Source organism: Trichechus manatus, unplaced genomic scaffold, assembly GCF_000243295.1.
Source record: "Trichechus manatus latirostris isolate Lorelei unplaced genomic scaffold, TriManLat1.0 scaffold00096, whole genome shotgun sequence".
Classification (NCBI taxonomy): domain Eukaryota; kingdom Metazoa; phylum Chordata; class Mammalia; order Sirenia; family Trichechidae; genus Trichechus; species Trichechus manatus.
In genome coordinates, this window is record NW_004444032.1 from 3,192,701 (window position 1) to 3,211,011 (window position 18,311).

An 18,311-nucleotide genomic window follows, 5' to 3' on the forward strand; every position below is an offset into this window, starting at 1 on the left:
TCTTCTGAGTAAGACTGAAGCACATTTTAGAAAACACCTGAGACCCTCCTTGATTTCCTGAACAAATCTGATTTCTAAGGAAAGCGGGTTCTAGGCATAGGTCTAATTGCCTTCTTATCCCTTGGGTTCAAAACAGTTTAACTGAATTGTATCTTTAACTCAACCCAAGAAGGCTTTTTTTTTTTTTCTTTATAATAAAGTCTCCCATTTTCTTTGCTTGTTTATTAATAAAACTATACCAGCTGTCAATGGGTGCATGCACAGCTGGAAACTTGGAAATATAAAGCAATGGTTAGAGCCTATGCCATCTACAAATCCAGTAAACTCAGGACCACATGGTGGGAGGAAGTAACTCGAGTCTCTGGACAGGCCACCCGACTCCAAGATTATTCTCGGGGCACCACCTTGACAGCCTGGCATCAACAACTGAAAATGTATACTTCAGTGCTCTATAGCACACATGCTGTATAAAGAACCTACCTACAAAGAAATGATAGAATTAGAAAACCGTTTTGAAACCCCTGAAGTGAGAAGCTGGACTGTATGAAGAATGCAGCATCAGGATTGGAGGAAGACTCATTAACAACCTGTGATTATGTGGATGACACAACCTTGCTTGCTGAAAGTGAAACAGACTTGAAGCACTTACTGATGAAGATAAAAAACTATTGTCTTCATTATGGATTACACTTCAACATAAAGGAAAGAAAAATTTTTACAATTGGACCAATAAGCAACATTGTGATAAACGGAGAAAATACTGAAGTTGTCAAGGATTTCATTTTACTTGGATCTACAATCAACACCCATGGAAGCAGCAGTCAAGAAATCAAATGATGTATTGCATTGGGCAAATCTGCTGCAAAAGACCTCTTTAAAGTGTTAAAAAGCAAAGATGTCACTTTAAGGACTAAGGTGCACCCGACCCAAGCCATGATATTTTCAATCACCTCATATGCATGCAAAAGCTGACAATGTATAAGGAAGACCGAAGAAGAATTGATGCCTTTGAATTATGGTGTTGGCAAAGAATAGTGAATATACCATGGGCTGCCAGAAGAATGAATAACTGTGTCTTGGAAGAAGTACAGCCAAAATGCTTCTTAGAAGCGAGGATGGCGAGACTTCATCTCTTGTACTTCGAATACGTTGTCAGGAGGGACCAGTCCTTGCAGAAAGATATCATACTTCGTAAAGTAGAGAGTCAGAGAAAAAGAGGAAGACCCTCAATGAGATGGACTGATACAGTGGCTGGAACAACGGTCTTAAACATAGCAACGATTATGAGGATGTCACAGAACTGGGTAGGGTTTTGTTCCGTTGTACATAGGGCTGCTATTAGTCGGAACCGACTTGACGGCACATAACAACAAAAACCAACAAAGAATAATAGATGTAGGCAACAATTACCAATGGATGCCAAAATCATTAGATAAACGGTGATGGGGAACTTTTTAATGATGCATCAGACAGACAATAGCTGAACGCACTGATCTACTCTGATACCTCTAAAAGAGGTACAGTCGGATATCATGTGCCTGACATGATGCAACAGGAACCATGTTGTATCTCCTAGGAAGTATTCTCACAAAAAAACTTTCTTTGAATCCAAATTTAATGAAGCTTATAGATTTACCTACCAATTTGTAGAAAAAAAAAGGTGATAGAGGAACATGTTAAGTGACACAAAAAGGATACAACAGCCAAATTCAGAAAGTGGGAGAAATGACCCAGTGACATTAAAAAAAAAAAAAAGAGAAGGGTGAATCCTTAATGGCCACACCAACCAAATGCAATGTGTGGATCTCACCTGGATGCTGATTTAAACAAACCAACTGTAAAAGACATTTTAAAAAACTTTTTATTTTGAAATAATTTCAGACTTACAGAAAAGTTGTAATAGTACAAAGAATTCCCATATACCCTACACCTAGATTCTGCAAATGTTAAAAGCTTATCACATTTACTTTACCATTTTCTACATATATCCATATTAGTCTTTTTCCGAACTGTTTTGAGAACTGCAAACAAAATGCCCCTTTACTCTTAAATACCGAAGTATGTACTTTCTAAAAAACAAGGTCATTCTCATATATAACCACAGGACAATCATCAAAATCAGGAAATTAACATCAACATTGTAAAATTTATTATAGACGTTATTCAAATTTTGCCAACTCTCCCACTAAAGCTTTTTATAGCAAAAGAAAAATATTTTTGCGCCTCCAAGATCACATGTTCCATTTAGTTGTCATATATCTTTAGTCTTCTTTAATCCAGAACAGTTTTTCAGTCTTTATTTTTCATGACCTTGACATTTTTAAATGAATTATTTTGGAGACAGTCCCTCAATTTGAGTTTGACTGATGTTTCTTCATGCTTATATTCAGGTTATACATTTTTGGTAGGAATCTGCAAACATGATGTTTTGTCCTCCACAGTGCATCTTATCAGGAGGTACATGACATTTGTCCCACAACTGATAATATTGTAATAAGACCTTTTTGACATAACTGGGGAATACTGAAAACAGATGATATTAAGAAGTTATTGTTAATTTTGTTAGGTATTGTGTTTATGTTTTAAAAAATGGTAGTTATCTGTTAGAGATATATACTTAAGTATTTAAAGATAAAATTATACAATGTCTGGGATTTGCTTTAGAATATTCCATGAAAAATAAAAGCGTGTGTGTGTGGGCGGGGAGGTTGATAGAATAAAAATGGCAGAATATTGAAAATGTTTGAAATTGGTGACGAGAACACGGGGGTTCATTATTCTAGTCTACTTTTGTGAATGTTATATATTTCCATAATAAAAAGTACCATATGTTTTCTTCCACTCACCAGTGACTAAAAGGCAATCCTGCCTCGATCTTTCTTGCCATACCAGATCAAAGTAGGCTTGAAAAGTTCAAAAGCAAATTCAGCAGCTTGCATTCTGTGGAGTTTTCATAGATCTGTGAGGCTGTTTTGTACAGGCTCTTGCAGACTATTCTCATTTGCAAGGCTCTGGAGACCCGTTTTGGATTCAGGCATTATACATTCCAGTTGGGATGCCCCCCACCCCCGAGGCGGGGTGTCACTGAGAATATTACAAATGTGAAAACTGTATAAGAATATAATCCCTGGAACATAGAGTGACATAATATTTTCTAAAAAGATCATTTTTTGGGTATTAAATAATTTAAAATGATGCAACATTTAGTGAGGAGGGGGGTTTAATCTTTAGCACTACTTGAAATACTGATATTTAAGCAAATATAAACACTAATGGCAAAATTATACTCCACACCAGATTCCATGTGAGTGCTTTAGTAATTGAGACAGGCAAGCTTTTCCTATTATAATGTAAATCATATGGCTTCCAGTATCTGGGTAAGTATTCTGCTTTCTGTTCAACTAACTCTAGATTTCTCATGCTAACACATATAACTGGAACAGAAGTCCATGAAACACCAACATTTAGCTTAAAACCACACTGAGCACCTTCCTCCTGTCACTCTTAAACCTCTTCAGTTTAACAGACAGAATCTCTAACGTGCATTATGCATCAATGTAGTGGTGGACTCAGGGACAAAGACAGGTTAAACAAAATGGCGTGGAGGCCTTCAGTTTAACTAATGTTGGTAATAAGACATTCTATATGGAGAGAACATGGCCAGAACAGATTTCTGAATCAGACAAAAATGACTTTATCTGATAGTACCAAACTCCAAATTAGTCAAGCGTTCTTTACTCATTGTAGAGGAAGGTGAAGTTAACTGGCTCGATGCCTACTTCTAGGGAGTTTTGTAACTTTAGACAAAAGTGAGTAATGATGACATAGGCAACTCTTGGTTATTCTGGAACAGTGTTCAATTTGTGCATTAGGTCTCTGATCATTTTTCCTCTCTTCTGTGGTTTGGTTACTTCATGTACAACTTAGCAAATACAGTACAGAAAGGATATTTCTGTCAAATTGTGTGACTTACTGGATGAAGAAGGCTTGTGAAGAGAAGACAACTACTGGTTGAAAGTAGCTTTATCCATAATTTGAACATGTCATTTATTTGTGATTTCCATATCCTCCTTATCATAGATAATTATGAATTCAATGAAAAAAGACCATTTAAAATGATTACACAACAGAACTTCACAGGCAAGATACAAAATGTCCTTATTTTTCTATTTTCTGAAAACTTAAAAAAAATAAAAAAGTGTATTTCACCAGGATTAGTCCTTTGCTGATGTTCAAATTTCAACTATGCTTTTGTGTCTGTTTCATAGGAGAAAACATTAAAAATTGCTTCTCTAGCAGTTTCTTCTAGTTTTTCAAACACTCTTGTAGTAGCAACTGGTTCAAAATGCTGCTCTGTTTTAAAGCCTGCAGTTTTGAAGTATCTTCACTGATGATGGGAATATTTTCATTTTGTTCTTGTGCTGTCAGGTCACTTTCACTGTCAGACAGTGTACACAGAAGAGTATCATTTTCATAGGTTGGAAAATAATACCTGAAACAACCATAGATACATTGAATAACCAAACTAATGCAATATCTAGGAAATTTCTAGGTAGCATTATTATACATCATATATTAATATCTGTATCTATTTATCTATATATCTGTAACTTTGCTAGCTTTCCTTGCCACCAATTTCAACAGCATTTTGCAATGGTTATAAGGGAGACAAGGAGTTCTGATAGTTCTGGTAGCATAGTCGTTAAGTGCTCAGTTGCTAACCGAAAGGTCGGCAGTTTGAACTCACCAGCCGCTCTGTGGGAGAAAGATGTGGCAGTCTGCTTCCATAAAGACTACAGCCTTGGAAACCTTATGGGGCAGTTCTACTCTGTCCTATAGGGTTGCTATGGGTTGGAATCAATTTGATGGCAATGGGTTTTGTATAAGGGAGACAATTTCTGAGTTACTTTCACTTTTACTGACATCAGCCTTACAGAATGTAGTAATGTTTCACAGCCACTGCCATGATATCTACCGTGATAAGACACTCACTATCCCAAAAGGTGGCCTACTCCAGTGTTGGACAGCTCTCATTGTTAGAAAATATCTCCTTATGTGAAGCTAAAACCCATACCTCTCTCACTTCTACTCAAAGGTCCCAGTGCTTCCCTCTTGGTTAACAAAGTTAAAATACAGTTACTTTTTCATACACAAATCCTTCAAATATCTGATGAAAATGGTTGTTTCCCCTTGGGTTTTGTTTTCCAATCTAATCATTACTGGTAATCAAAAAATGAAATGTTTGTTGAATTATGAGTTTGTTATTCTGATTCCTTGTTTGGACACACTTGAGTTAGTTCGGGGGGTACCTCTGAGGATTTTGATCTATCTAAGAAGAATTATAGGAACAGGACACCGGTTCAATCAGGGGCTGACTTTGGCTCTCACAACTACGGGATTTTTCTGAAGGAGAAACACTAGAGCTTTTGGGCTAGAGTTCCAGGACCTGGCTTAACATCCCCTGAGAATAGAGGAACCACTGGGCAACTAGAAACCCAAAGCCTCTCAGAAGTCTTCTAAACTGAGGTTATCCTAGAGAGACATGAGAACCAGGCAGAGAAGGATCAGGCTGGCAAAGGCTACCCTGGAGGCTGACAGCACCTCATAGGTACCAACTATTCTTAAGGTGCCCAGATGCAAAATATATACCAAAAGCCCTAACAGTGTACATACCTTTGACACAGGAATATTATTCCTAGGAATTTATCTAAATGAGATAAATATGCAAAAATGCAGGGATATGGATATTCATTTTTTTTGTTATTTATAACAAAAAATAAGAAACAACCTAAATATCTAACAAATTAGGGTATACCATACAATGGGATACTTGGCAGCCATTAAAAATGATGCAATAGATGTGTAATGGATATGGAAAGATGCTTACAATATTCTGTTAACAAAACAATATACCTAGGAAGATATAACTTAAAGATCTGTATCTACTTCTACATCTACCTACATTTATATCTATCTCTACACTACAAATTCTGAAATAGCTGGTCTCATTTGTAAGATGAGGATTACTCTGAAAATAAGGTTCTTGAAGCTTTTTACGTTTTATAATAAACATGTTTTCCTTTAAATTTTAAGAAATTAAACAAAGGGATAAAATAAGGGAGATGGAGAAAGAAAGTGCACACCTGGTGGAACAATTACTTACTGAAGTTGATCCCATGTCTGTCTTTCAGGAAGCAGTGAAATATGTTTAGTTTCCTCCATGTGAGTCCTTAAGTCCGCTTTGGATTTAAACTTCACATGGCAGCCATAACATCTACACTGGTGAACCTCCCTCCGAATGAAGTTGACTAGTTTCACTTGCTGATAGAAATTTAATCCTAAAAATGACAATATACAGCATCATTAGCCAACTGGTCAGGCTCATTTTTGCACTGTTATAATTTTTTAAAAGAGCCATTTAGCTTTATTACCCAACTTGGAGAAAAACCAACACCAAAACCATTGCTGTTGAGTTGATCCTAACTCACAGCGACTGTATAGGACAGAGTAGAACTGTCCCATAGGGCTTCCAAAGAGCGGCTGGTGGATTCGAACTGCTGATTTCCTGGTTAGCAGCTCAGCTCTTAACACTGCGCCACCATGGTTCCCCAACTTGAAGAGGCACTCCAATTATGGAGCAAAATAAAATATACCAAATAATAACAGCCAACACTTACACAGGGCTTACATGTTAGACACTGTACTAATCTCTTTCTATATACTAATCCCTTTCTATATATTAGTCCCTGGAGAAGGACATCATGCTTTGTAAAGTAGAGGGTCAGCGAAAAAGAGGAAGACCCTCAATGAGATAGATTGACACAGTGGCTGCAACAATGGGCTCACGCATAACAACGATCATAACGATGGTGCAGGACTGGGTAGTGTTTCGTTCTGTTGCACAAAGGGGCACTATGAGTTGGAATCGACTCGACAGCACCTAACAACAACAACTAATACATTTAATCTTCACAAAACCTATGTTAGGAAACTGTACAAGGTTGCATAGCTAGTAAGTGGTGTAGCCAGGATTTGACACCAGGCTGTTCACTCCAGATCTCATGTTCTTGACTAGGAAGCTAATTATACATATGATGTGGATATATGTTCATAAAAGCCGTAAAGTAACACATTCAGGAGTCTAGGAAAGTAGTCACTGAGCTGAGCTGTGGGAAGTGAGCTTCTGACTATCTTGGATCCATCAGCAAGTCAGTACTTTATGTCTTAATGCACCTAATCCTTCTATCACAGTGATACTGAGAATGGTATAACAGGGCATATCTACTGCAAACAATGCTAGGTGCGCTGCCAGGCAGTACAGTAGGAGTTTTACATGCAGAATCCACTCCCCATAACATTCTTCCGACCTGAGGCCCAAGATCACACAGACTATAAGTGCTGGAGTTGAAATAGGAACTCTAGTCTGACTCCAAAATCCATGCTCTTTCCACTAGCCCCCTTCTTCTATGTGATAGGTTATGCATTAAGTTTTATTTTATTTGAAGTACTCATATATGTAGGTAAGAGGAAGAAAACTGTGTGAAATCAAAAACCATATTTGTAATATCACAGTTCAAAAAAGTTGAGAATCACTGCTTTCAGAGAGTTCTGTAGACGCATCTGTACATACACACTGTGGCTGTGCACCCTCCAATCACCACAGCACACTGGCATCATCTGCATCATTTGCAGTATTGTATATAAAATGTGCACCATCATGGAAAACGACTTCCGAAGCAAACTCACCAAGTTCTGACTTTATTTTGAGGAGATCAAACTCATGTGCATCCTAAAAAAGGGAACGAATACATCTGTAAGCATATGAATTATTTAATCTTTCGTGCTGAAGTTATAAACAGACAGCTTATTCACAGGAGTTTGAGCACTTTAGAAACCTGGGTTGAGTTCATCATCTTCTGCTTCTGAAGTGTTCTAATTCTGTTTTCTCCCACATCTAATTGCTTCTTTAAGCACAAAGCAAACAAGTCATGCCAATCAGTTACACATTTAATTATTCACAGCTTATAGCTACAGTTTTTACAATTTACTATGTATGCATGCTGCATTTGACAAAAAGTGTCCTCAGTCACTAGGTAAGATGTGGCTCTACTGTAGTGTACACCTGGACTAGAATTACGGATACTGGGCCTTTATTCCACATGCAGATATGCATTTTTACAGATTCTGCTTTTCGCTTTATGCTGTCAAATACACTGCTTAAATCTGGAAGTTACTCATCACTCACATCTTCCCATAAATTACACTTTCTTTGATTTTCGCCATGCAGAGACTTTTACTTATTCTGTTTGTTCAGTTGCTGCAATCACTCGCCTCTCTGCATACGTGTTTTAACTTACACGCTCCCGGAGGACAAACACCGTCTAACTACGTGGCATCTAGTGCAGCACCATATGCAGGAAGATAATTAGGAATTCCACACTACATTATCAGACAGTGACTGAGCAGAGGACGCTGCAGAGGGAATCTCTGCACAGGGCAGGAGTGCTGAGACCCCTTTCAATTTAAACGCAGAAACTGTACACACATACTAGTGGTACCTTGTTTCAGAGAAACTGACTCTGCTTTCATAAGGGAAAATGCCCATGATCCTTCTAACATCTTCTAGGTCCTTCCTTGACTGCGTAAGAACAGTGGTTCAGAAGGAGGTTGGAATGAAGGTGGGTGAAAGAGGAAAGCAAGCTCCACTATTGGCAGAGGTGGTGGAAGGGAATCTTAGAATCATCCGGTAATATTTTTCTATTATAATTAGCCCTCTACCTCCAAGATGCAACACTGTGGTGAACCATTCGATATCCCGTTTCCCACCCTCACTGTCCAGTTATCAGAAGTGTAGGGAGTGTGTCATCTCTCTCAGATATACTGCGGTGAAAAAGGCTTTGAATGTCTAGCTTCAAGCTTCATTATAACATAAAAATGGCATCCAGACGGGGAAGTACAGGTTGTAAATGCCCCCAAATTTCTTTCCTCCAATCCTTGTACCCTCTCCCATGTACCCCTGAGGGGCCTCAGCTTCCACAGGAACTTTGTAAATGGCAGCTACCTCCCTTCCCTCCTGCTCTCATTACTCACCAGCACAGAAAGTACCGGAAAAGGACCCAGAACTTGTCCATATCTGTGTATAATAATATCACAGGTAATGTTAATCATGGTCACAGACCCCACTTTCTGAGCTAGAACTATCCTGTAAGTATCTCAAAGATGGGACTGAATCAGTGGTCTGTAAAATCTCACAGCTCACCCCGGTCCAGTCAACTGCACTAACTAAATTGCCCCGAGATCTGGTTCTCCTGGGTGAACCTGGCTTATCTTTTCTGTTTTGCTGACAGCACTTTTAGGAATGGGATAATGATTGAAAAACTAAAGGTATAAGTGGATGAGGTTGCAATAAGTATCAGCTTTCCCCTGGCAGAGCAAAACAAATTTCAAGTGAATGAAAGTATCTCACCTCCATGTGGACATATAATTTCTCAACTGTTTCTGCTTGCTTTTCACAAAATAAGCAGACAGCAGAGGCAGGGATTTCTTCCCAGTCAGACCAGTCACTGTGTTAAAAAGGAAACAGAAGATAGGAAGGTCCCTTCATTAAGAAGGTGTACTACACAGCAACTTCTCCCCAGGAACCCCCGCCAATCCCGTTCACCTCTGACAGTTTTGTAAAGACTGACACATCATATTATGACTTTCTGATACAGCTTTTGAAATTCAAAGCAGCACTATGAAATTAATATAAACAGCAAACAGGTGCTGCTCCATTTTCTTCTATTTGCTTCTTTTCTGAGCAGTTACCTCACTGCAGAATCAGCGCAATCTCTTTCGGAGACAACTAGGTTTAATTTGCAAAGGAGACATATCCAGGGATGTGCTGCTCGCTCTCATTATCCACAACCACCGAGTGCACACGCTGTGAGGCACGATGCTGGCAGTGCGTTTCTGCGTGACAAATGGTGTATTTTCAAAGGGCAAACCATACATCTTTCATGAGGGAAATACTGACCATGTTCAATGGGCCAGGTGTTAAATCTGGTAGCACATAGAGAACTCCCAAGGCATACAGGATCCATTTCACCACTTTTCCTCTTCCTTGCATTTATCTTTTGAGATACTGCCAATTCTGGTCACTCCTAAATCAGGAAAACTGCTAGTGGGGAGAAGAGATGTGGAGCCAAGGAACTACCCATTCAAACTCCAACAAGGGAGAATTTCTCATGGAAAGTTCAGAAATTACTGCTGCTATGACTTTGAAGACGAACCTAACCCAGTTCACATCTAAGCTTTCCTATTAGAAGATGGGGAATATTTTCCCTAACCCTATCCATCCAGGAGGGAGACAGAAGCATATCTGTTCTGGGTCATTATACTACTTTTGTGTTTTTAAAAGGCCAACATCCATCCATTAAGCATTCTAACCAGTATGCCCTAATGGGAAAGAAACGTTTGTATTCTAGAGGACTCACTGCTTGACTCTCTGTGCATCAAAGAAAGTTAGAAAACGGCAACTCTCCAACTCTGGGCTTTACACTTCAATAAAATAATATTAATTCAAAATCCTGGGGGAGAAAAAGGGCCACACAGCTTTGAATAAAAAGAGGATGAATAATAGGAAATCCTTTTAGGTTGAAAAGAACTACTTCTCAAGCTTATAATTTCAGGCAAAGAAGCTGTGAATGTTTTAAGTTAGTCATCAATGGGATGAACACAGAACAAGGTTAATTCCAATTCAGTTATATTCTCTATTCCAACAGTAAGCAACACGAACATTCAAAGATCGTATCACTTCAAGGTCTGGGGACCAACTGAGTGAACAAAGCACTTTGAATGTATTTTTCTCTGAATTGTATATTATCTGCGTGTTCAATTAGTAAATAGCTTTAATGGCAAAATATTATTAGCTGGAACAACAGTTGCTTTAGTGATTCTTGTTTCAAAGCTATTTTGAATTCAAGTTTTTGCCATATTACATCAAAGGACGTATGTCTCAGAGAAAAAAGAGTTTTGTGTCTTTTTATTCTGCCTCTTCAAGTAACATTCTCCAGAAATAATTTTAAATCAAATTAAAGAACTGTTTTTCCACTCCGGAAAACACTGTAATTAATTAGCAGCAATAACAAGTCTTACTCTTCTTGATGGTCTAGCAAATCCCGATCATCTTCCAACTGAACTTGTTCCCAAGATTTTCCAAGTTCCTATGTAGGAAGGAGAGAGAAATTAGAGAGATAAGGGGGTGGGAGGTGGGAGAGGAGGAGAGAGAGAGAGAGAAAGAGGGAACAAACACACAACTCTAACAAAAGAAAACTCCACACTCAAATGGTTTTGAAACTATATGGGTAGGATGTATTAAATATTTTATTTCAGTGATAAGGAAGGATATATCCTAAAATGGTTTCATAATATGTTTTTCTTTTGGAGAAGAAGCAATATCCTCCTCAGTCCACAGTGATCTTTCTAAAGGACACTTCCCTGTTTATATAAACCCTCCCGTGGTTTCCCACCACTTGGAACAAAATTCAGAGTCCTTACCATGGTTTATAAGGCCTCCGTGCTCTGTCCCTGGCTCCCTCCCCATCCCTATTTCCTACCACTTTTTCCCTTGATCAACTTGCTCCAGCCAGACTGGCCTTTTTGCTATACCTTAAACGCATCACGCTCATGCCCACCTAGGCACCTCTGCACTTGTTGCATCCTCCGCCTGAAACATTGTTCCCCACATATGTGTGTGGCTCAGGCCTCCTGGTCTCTGCTTAACGGTAACCACCTCAGTCTTTTGCTGACTCCCCTGTGCAGAATGACAGTCCTTTTTCAAGTCATTTTTCTTCTCTGACATTTTAGTTTTCTTCAAAGCACTGATCACTAGAGGAAATCATTTTATATAGCCATTTGTCTTCTGATTTACTATCTGTCTCCCCTACTAGAATTCAGTCCATGAGGGCCTGGCCTGTTCCATTTCCAATGCCTGGTGCACACTGGATACTAGTATTTGTTGAACTGAATTGTAACTGAGAAAATCTAAACGTTTCAGGCAAATTTAGACCCTACCTCAAAAGGTCTTTGTAAGGTGATCAGTGAATTAGTTACTGTATATAAAGCCCACGGTACAAGGCAATAGTAAGTACTTGAATACTTATCCAAATTGCTTTCACCCCTTATAGTTAGCGGAGAAGTCTCACCCTTTTAGGGCTGCGTCTGGCAAGCCTCATCATAGTTTCAGCAAAACCTTATGGAATGATGGGTAGGAATGACTTTCTTTGCCCCAACCACTTCTCTTCTCTCCACTGAGCCATTTCTTCTTCTCTTTTTTGCCCCTTCTTTTCTCCCTTCCCAATCTTCCCACTGTGATCCATGCAAAAGCAGTGGTAACTAAGGGGGAGATCTAAGAACATTACTGGACACTTTTTCAAGCAGCTAAAACACGGTTAGGGTCAAGCCCAACCTATTAGCTTATAGGCTATAGCAAACTATCCTTGTTCAATATCATCGTTTTGGAAAAACACAACCATAATTCACTCTCAATTATAGACATATTTTTTTCTCAAATAAAGGTATTCATTTAGCTAAAAACAAAGAACTACTGGTACCATTATGATTTAGAGGGAAAAAAATCCATCATTCATCAACTTAATGAGAGGTTTTGAAGCTGTCATTACATATCAGCTAAACGATGCATAAACTCAGACATGCAGAGATCTACCATAGCATCATTAGAGATAGTTAATTTAGACTCCATAACATACTTTCGAGCGTCATCATGAAGCATTTGAACCTCATTATAGGACACCAAGAATGGCCTCAACACTGCCAACAGGGTCCTTGTTAGAATTTTTGGTGGTGAATTAAATATTTTAAGTATTAATGTCTTCCTTGGTCTCTCTGGACTTAGACTAAGGTCATGCTTTTATTGCTGTAAGATATTACTCAGGGATGGGCCATCTGTGGTATTAGCATTCTCAACTATATGGGCAATATTTGCCAATAAATGTTTGAGGCCAAAAGTAACAAAAATTATCTTTTATTGCCAAACTTTGAAACTCAAAGCATTATTTTGCAACTTCCTCAGTATTCAGTACAACATATAAGGATTTATGCAGGCTATACAGCATTAACCATTTACCACTTGAGGGGAAAATGGAAATCTATTAGGAATCATATAATAATCTATATATTAGGAAACAAGCAATTTGCATGTGACAATGACCCAGACTTTTCCAGACTGCACTGCTTTGGTTCAGTTAAATACAGGACTTATTACAAGAACAAGACCCAAAGAGAAAAACAACAAAGCACATAACTCTCTAATTAAGACACTGTGCCTGCTAATGAATCATGTCAGGAAAAGCAAAGAATGCAAGAAAAACAAAGTTTGGAAGGCATGTCAGTAAAGATGTTCAGAACACCCCCTCAAGGCCCTGCATCAGATGGTTTTTGATCAATGAGAGGGTGGAAAAAACACAGGGAAAAAAAGAAAAGCTCCTTTTCATCTAGCACATCTCTGCCTTCAATACACGTACACCTGACATGTGTGCTTACACGCACACACACACACACACAAAATTAGGAATAGAGAAAAGTTTTTTAAAAAAATGTTTTTTTATTGTGCTTTAGGTGAAAGTTTACAGCTCAGGTTAGTTTCTATACAAAAATTTATACACACATTGTTATGTGCTCCTAGTTGCTATTCCTATAATGTGACAGCACACTCCTCCTCTCCACCCTGGATTTCCCATGTCCATTCAACCAGCTCCAATCCCTTTCTGCCTTCTCATCTCGCCTCCAGACAGGAGCTGCACATTTAGTCTCGTGTATCTATTTGAACTAAGAAGCACAATCTTCACAAGTATTATTTTATGTCTTACAGTCCAGTCTATTCTTTGTCTGAAGAGTTAGCTTCGGGAATGGTTTTAGTTCTGGGTTAACCGAGAGTCCGGGGGCCATGTCTTCTGGGATTCCTCCAGTCTATGTCAGACCTTTAAGTCTGGTCTTTTTACTAGAATTTGAGTTCTGCACCCTACTTTTCTCTTGCTCTGTCAGGGACTCTCTGTTGTGTTCCCTGTCAGGGCAGTTTTTGGTGGTAGCCGGGCACTATTTAGTTCAGAAAAGTGTTTTAAAGGTAAATAAATTATTTCATTAGAACTATAACAAAACTATGAAGAAAAAAAAAAAACTCAAGAGCCTACTATCATTATAAATGGCTTTGCATATTTTAAGAATAAAAAAAATTTAAATCAAAGAATGATAAAGCCACTGCAAACATAGTTTCCTTTAGCCCTGGTAGCATAGTGGTTAAATTGCTAACTGAAAGGTTCCTGGTTCAAACCCACCAGCTGCTCTGCAGGAGAAAGATGTGGCAGTCTGCTTCCGTAAAGATAACAGCCTCGGAAACCCTAAGGAGCAGTTCTACCATGTCCTATAGGGTTGCTATGAGTCTGTATCGACTTGATGGCAATAGGTTTCGTTTTGTTTTTGGTTAGAGGAACTCAGGGCTTGAAACATGAGTACCTTAGGAGTATATAGCCAAAGCCTTGATAATGATGTGAGTTGCCCTCTGAGGCAGGGGTATCTGAATGTGAAACTGTCTGGTACCTTGTCCCCCAACCACGTCCATCTAAGCCGTTTGGTTTGTGAGAAAATAAAGCAAGAACTTGAAGTAGTCAATCTAGACTATGCAAAGGACCTTTAGTGGATTTGCAAGTGTATTAGTATTCAGAAACTGACATGAGTTAATAATAATGGAAATTACCTCACCTAAGAAGGAAAAAGGAATTTGTCAATTTGCTGAGCTCAGAGAGCCAAAAACAGCCTCCTTTCCCTGTTGGTCTCCCACCTTTTAAGACTATGAGAGTGCACCTTGCCAGAAGTATCCTGGATGCTTCTTCCATCACCGCTGGTCTGGAGACACTATATGTGTTTGTAGTGGAGGTGAGGAACTCTTGTGGGTTAATGACCAAATACTGCATATATCTGCTACAGAAGACGTCAAAATATTAACTTCATACACACCGTTACAAGGTGTTGAAACAAATGTGCTTACATGTCTGTCTCCCATACCAAGCTCCAAACTCTTTGAAAACAATGACTCAATTCAGCCACCCTGTCTGTAATGTCTTTCCTTCTCTCCCAGCATCTGGTAACTAAAAGGCACTCAAATGTTTGTAGAAGGTATGAAGTCAATGAAACTGGTTCTGGAGAGAGGAAGATGTGAGAAATGGATGCATACACAGTGAGCACTAATACAACAATTCTTCCTCCTTTTTCCCACACTCATGTCAGCCTTTTCCCTCAGAGGAGAAACAGTGACTGTCTCTCTCTTCACTGCTTAAGTACAATTTTAGAAGAATTTATTCTTCATATTAATGATTTCTTCATGTTAGATATTCTTCATTAAGGGCATCCAAAATAAAACTAAAAAGTTGCAAAGAAACCTGTGATCCTCATTTTTCTCTACATACTGTTATTATTTGGGACAGTTTTTTATATATTCATTTACATATTATTAGGAGCCCTGGTGGCACAGTGCTTAAATCACTTGACTGCTAACTGAAATCCTTTGGGGCAGTTCTACCCTGTCATATAGGGTTGCTAGAGTCAGAATCAACTCGACAGCAATGGGTTTGGTTACATATTATTAAAAGAGCCCTGGTGGTGTAATGGTTAAGTGCTCGGCTGCTAACTGAAAGATTGGTGGTTTGTACCCACCAAGGTGTTCCTCGGAAGAAAGGACCTGGCAATCTACTCCAGTAAATATTTTAGCCTAGGAAACCGTATGGTGCAATTCTAACTTTGTCCTATAGAGTCGCTATGAGTCAGAATCAACTTGACAACACACAAAAATAACAACACGTATTATTATATTATTATACAACAGTCTTCTTTAAGCATTCCTAGAATGTTATTAAAGCTGATAAGCACCCTCCTAGTTTAGGGCATTTATACATCTTCAGGTAGTTTATTAGCTTCTTTAATCCCTTTCAAAGGAATTTACATCATTCCTATGATGCTAAGGCATCCTAACACTTTTTTAGTTTTTTATTTTTATTTTTAATCATTCTTAATTGTTGTTAGCTATTTACCTCAGTGGGAAAGCATACAGGGCTAAGAGGCTAATGTGGGTTAGAGTCCTTAAAGAGCTAAAAAGTCAGCTTTACTTTGACCTTGGCTCATTTTCTAGTTTGTTACAAAAGAGAATAGGCAATGGAGGATGAATAGATCAGTATGAATTCAGCATCATTACTTGACTAAAAAAAACTAACCCAAAGTATAAGAAATAGGTATTAGTATTATCTCAATTTAAAAAAATGAAGGAAACTGACACACAGGGAGGTTAAGTAACTTGTCCTAGCCCTGTGACCTGGAGAAACTTACTTAAGCTCTCTGTGCCTCAGTCTGACAATCTACAGAATAAGGATAATGTAACACCTGTGTCATAGGGATGTAGTTAAGAATAAATGATTTAAAAGATATAATTACTTAGAATAATGCTGGGCACAGAGTAAATACTCAAATAGCTGCCAGGTTTTTTTTTTAAATTACTTCTATCAGTATTATCCTAAAGTTGTTAGTTAATTTTCATTTTCTCTGTTATTAAAGTTTTCATATTCTCCTGAAGTACTTCCCTCAAGCCATGATTCATGCTGCATCAAAACTGGGCACTCCGTGGGCAGTATCATCTAGCATACTTGTCTAGAGACAGCCGGCCTGAGCAGGTAATTTCACATTTGACAAGCCACACTACATGATGCCCAGGGAATGAAGTATCATAGTTTTCTAAAAGTGCAAGCAGAATTTGAGTGAGCAGTCCCTTTGAAGTCTCCTCTAAAAGGTAAACACCTCCAGCTGTATAATGTTCTGCTAGACCTAAGCTCTTGAACATTACTTTAAAACAGCCCCAGAAGGAAGAATCCCCATGACATGCCTTCCATAGCTTTCTGTAGTTGCTGACAGTTTCTTAGCGAGTTAACACTGAAGCCCACTCCCTACTGGATTGAGTTGGGCCCTGAAGCAGCGTTTATTCTAGGAAGTACTGTGACTGAGTGATTTCAAGAGAAGACTGGAGAACTCAGAGGGGGCATCTGCCTTTAGCTGGTTGTAAAACATCTGTAGCAAACCATGGCAATCTCTCAGAGTCAGTCTTCAAACACATGCTAAATTTGCTTCTTAAAGGGAATTTTATTTTAACACTGTAAGGATTATAACAGACAAAAACAGACCCTGGAGCAGAGATTTCCAACACAGCTCGGGATATGCTTGTTTCTATCCAATAGGTAAAAAGTCTGATTACATTCAGTTAGCCTTCTGTGGCCAATGGGTTTAGATCTTAATTCATTGAAATCAAAAGGGGGAAGAAAATCAAACCAATTTTTATTTGCTTAAGAAAAGAGCCAGTTAGAAACAGTACTTCCAGTCTTTGTTCCAATCCCACTAGAGAGTTATTTAACACTTCTCTTTACATGAGTGGTACAAGCACTTCCCAAGCATTGTGTCAATCAAAAATCCCCTCTCATATTTCCAAAGGCCTCCTCTACTGACATTTACTTCTGACTGAATAGCTCTTCTTAAAAAGTACTGTAATCTATGGATGCTGGCAAATGGTATTGAGGTTTCTGGGCAAGGACATCCTTCCATGTGTTTAAAAACCTTGGCATGGTAAACAAGTTAGTCCACGCTACTAGCCAAACAAATAAAAGTCGCCTTGCATAGTAAAATGGCTTCGTTTTCCTGAAACTTCCCATAAAAACAGGCTGGTCCAAGAGGATGATGAAGATAATTTTTTTTTTTTTTTAATGGGGAGGAGGGGGGAGTTTTTATTGGGAAGAAGGGAGAAGAGTGAAGACATTGCTTGTTTTTTTAATTATCTAGCATAGCACCTAGCACATCCAATCTTTTTTTTTTTTTATTGTTGCGCTTTAAGTGAAAGTTTACAATTCAAGTTAGTCTCTCATACAAAAATTTATACATACATTGTTATGTGATCCTAGTTGCTCTCCTATACTATGACAGCACACTCCTCCTTTCCACCCCGGATTTCCCGTGTCCATTCAACCAGCTCCTGACCCTCTCTGCCTTCTTCTCTTGCCTCCAGACAGAGGCTCCCCATTTAATATCACGTATCTACTGAGCTAAGAAGCACACTCTTCACGAATATCATTTTATGTCCCAAAGTCCAGTCTAATCTTGGTCTGAAGAGTTGGCCTCGGGAATGGTTTTAGTTTTGGGCTAACAGAGAGTCCAGGGGCCATGTCTTCCAGGGTCCCTCCAGTCTCAATCAAACCATTAAGTCTGGTCTTTTTTACTAGAATTTG

General features: G+C 38.6%; 1 protein-coding gene across 1 annotated transcript in view; it reads right to left on the bottom strand.

The window, feature by feature from the left end:
• Positions 1-1,790: 1,790 nt before the first annotated feature.
• ZNF277 (zinc finger protein 277) overlaps positions 1,791-18,311 on the bottom strand; it is a 102,021-nt gene continuing 85,500 nt past the window's right edge. Inside the window, exons 5-9 of the mRNA XM_023737031.1 lie at positions 11,137-11,204; positions 9,467-9,563; positions 7,747-7,789; positions 6,164-6,338; positions 1,791-4,492 (exon numbers count right to left, since the gene is read on the bottom strand). Coding sequence (XP_023592799.1) covers positions 4,306-4,492; positions 6,164-6,338; positions 7,747-7,789; positions 9,467-9,563; positions 11,137-11,204 — 570 coding nt within the window. The 3' untranslated portion in view covers positions 1,791-4,305. The remainder of the gene's footprint in view (positions 4,493-6,163; positions 6,339-7,746; positions 7,790-9,466; positions 9,564-11,136; positions 11,205-18,311) is intronic.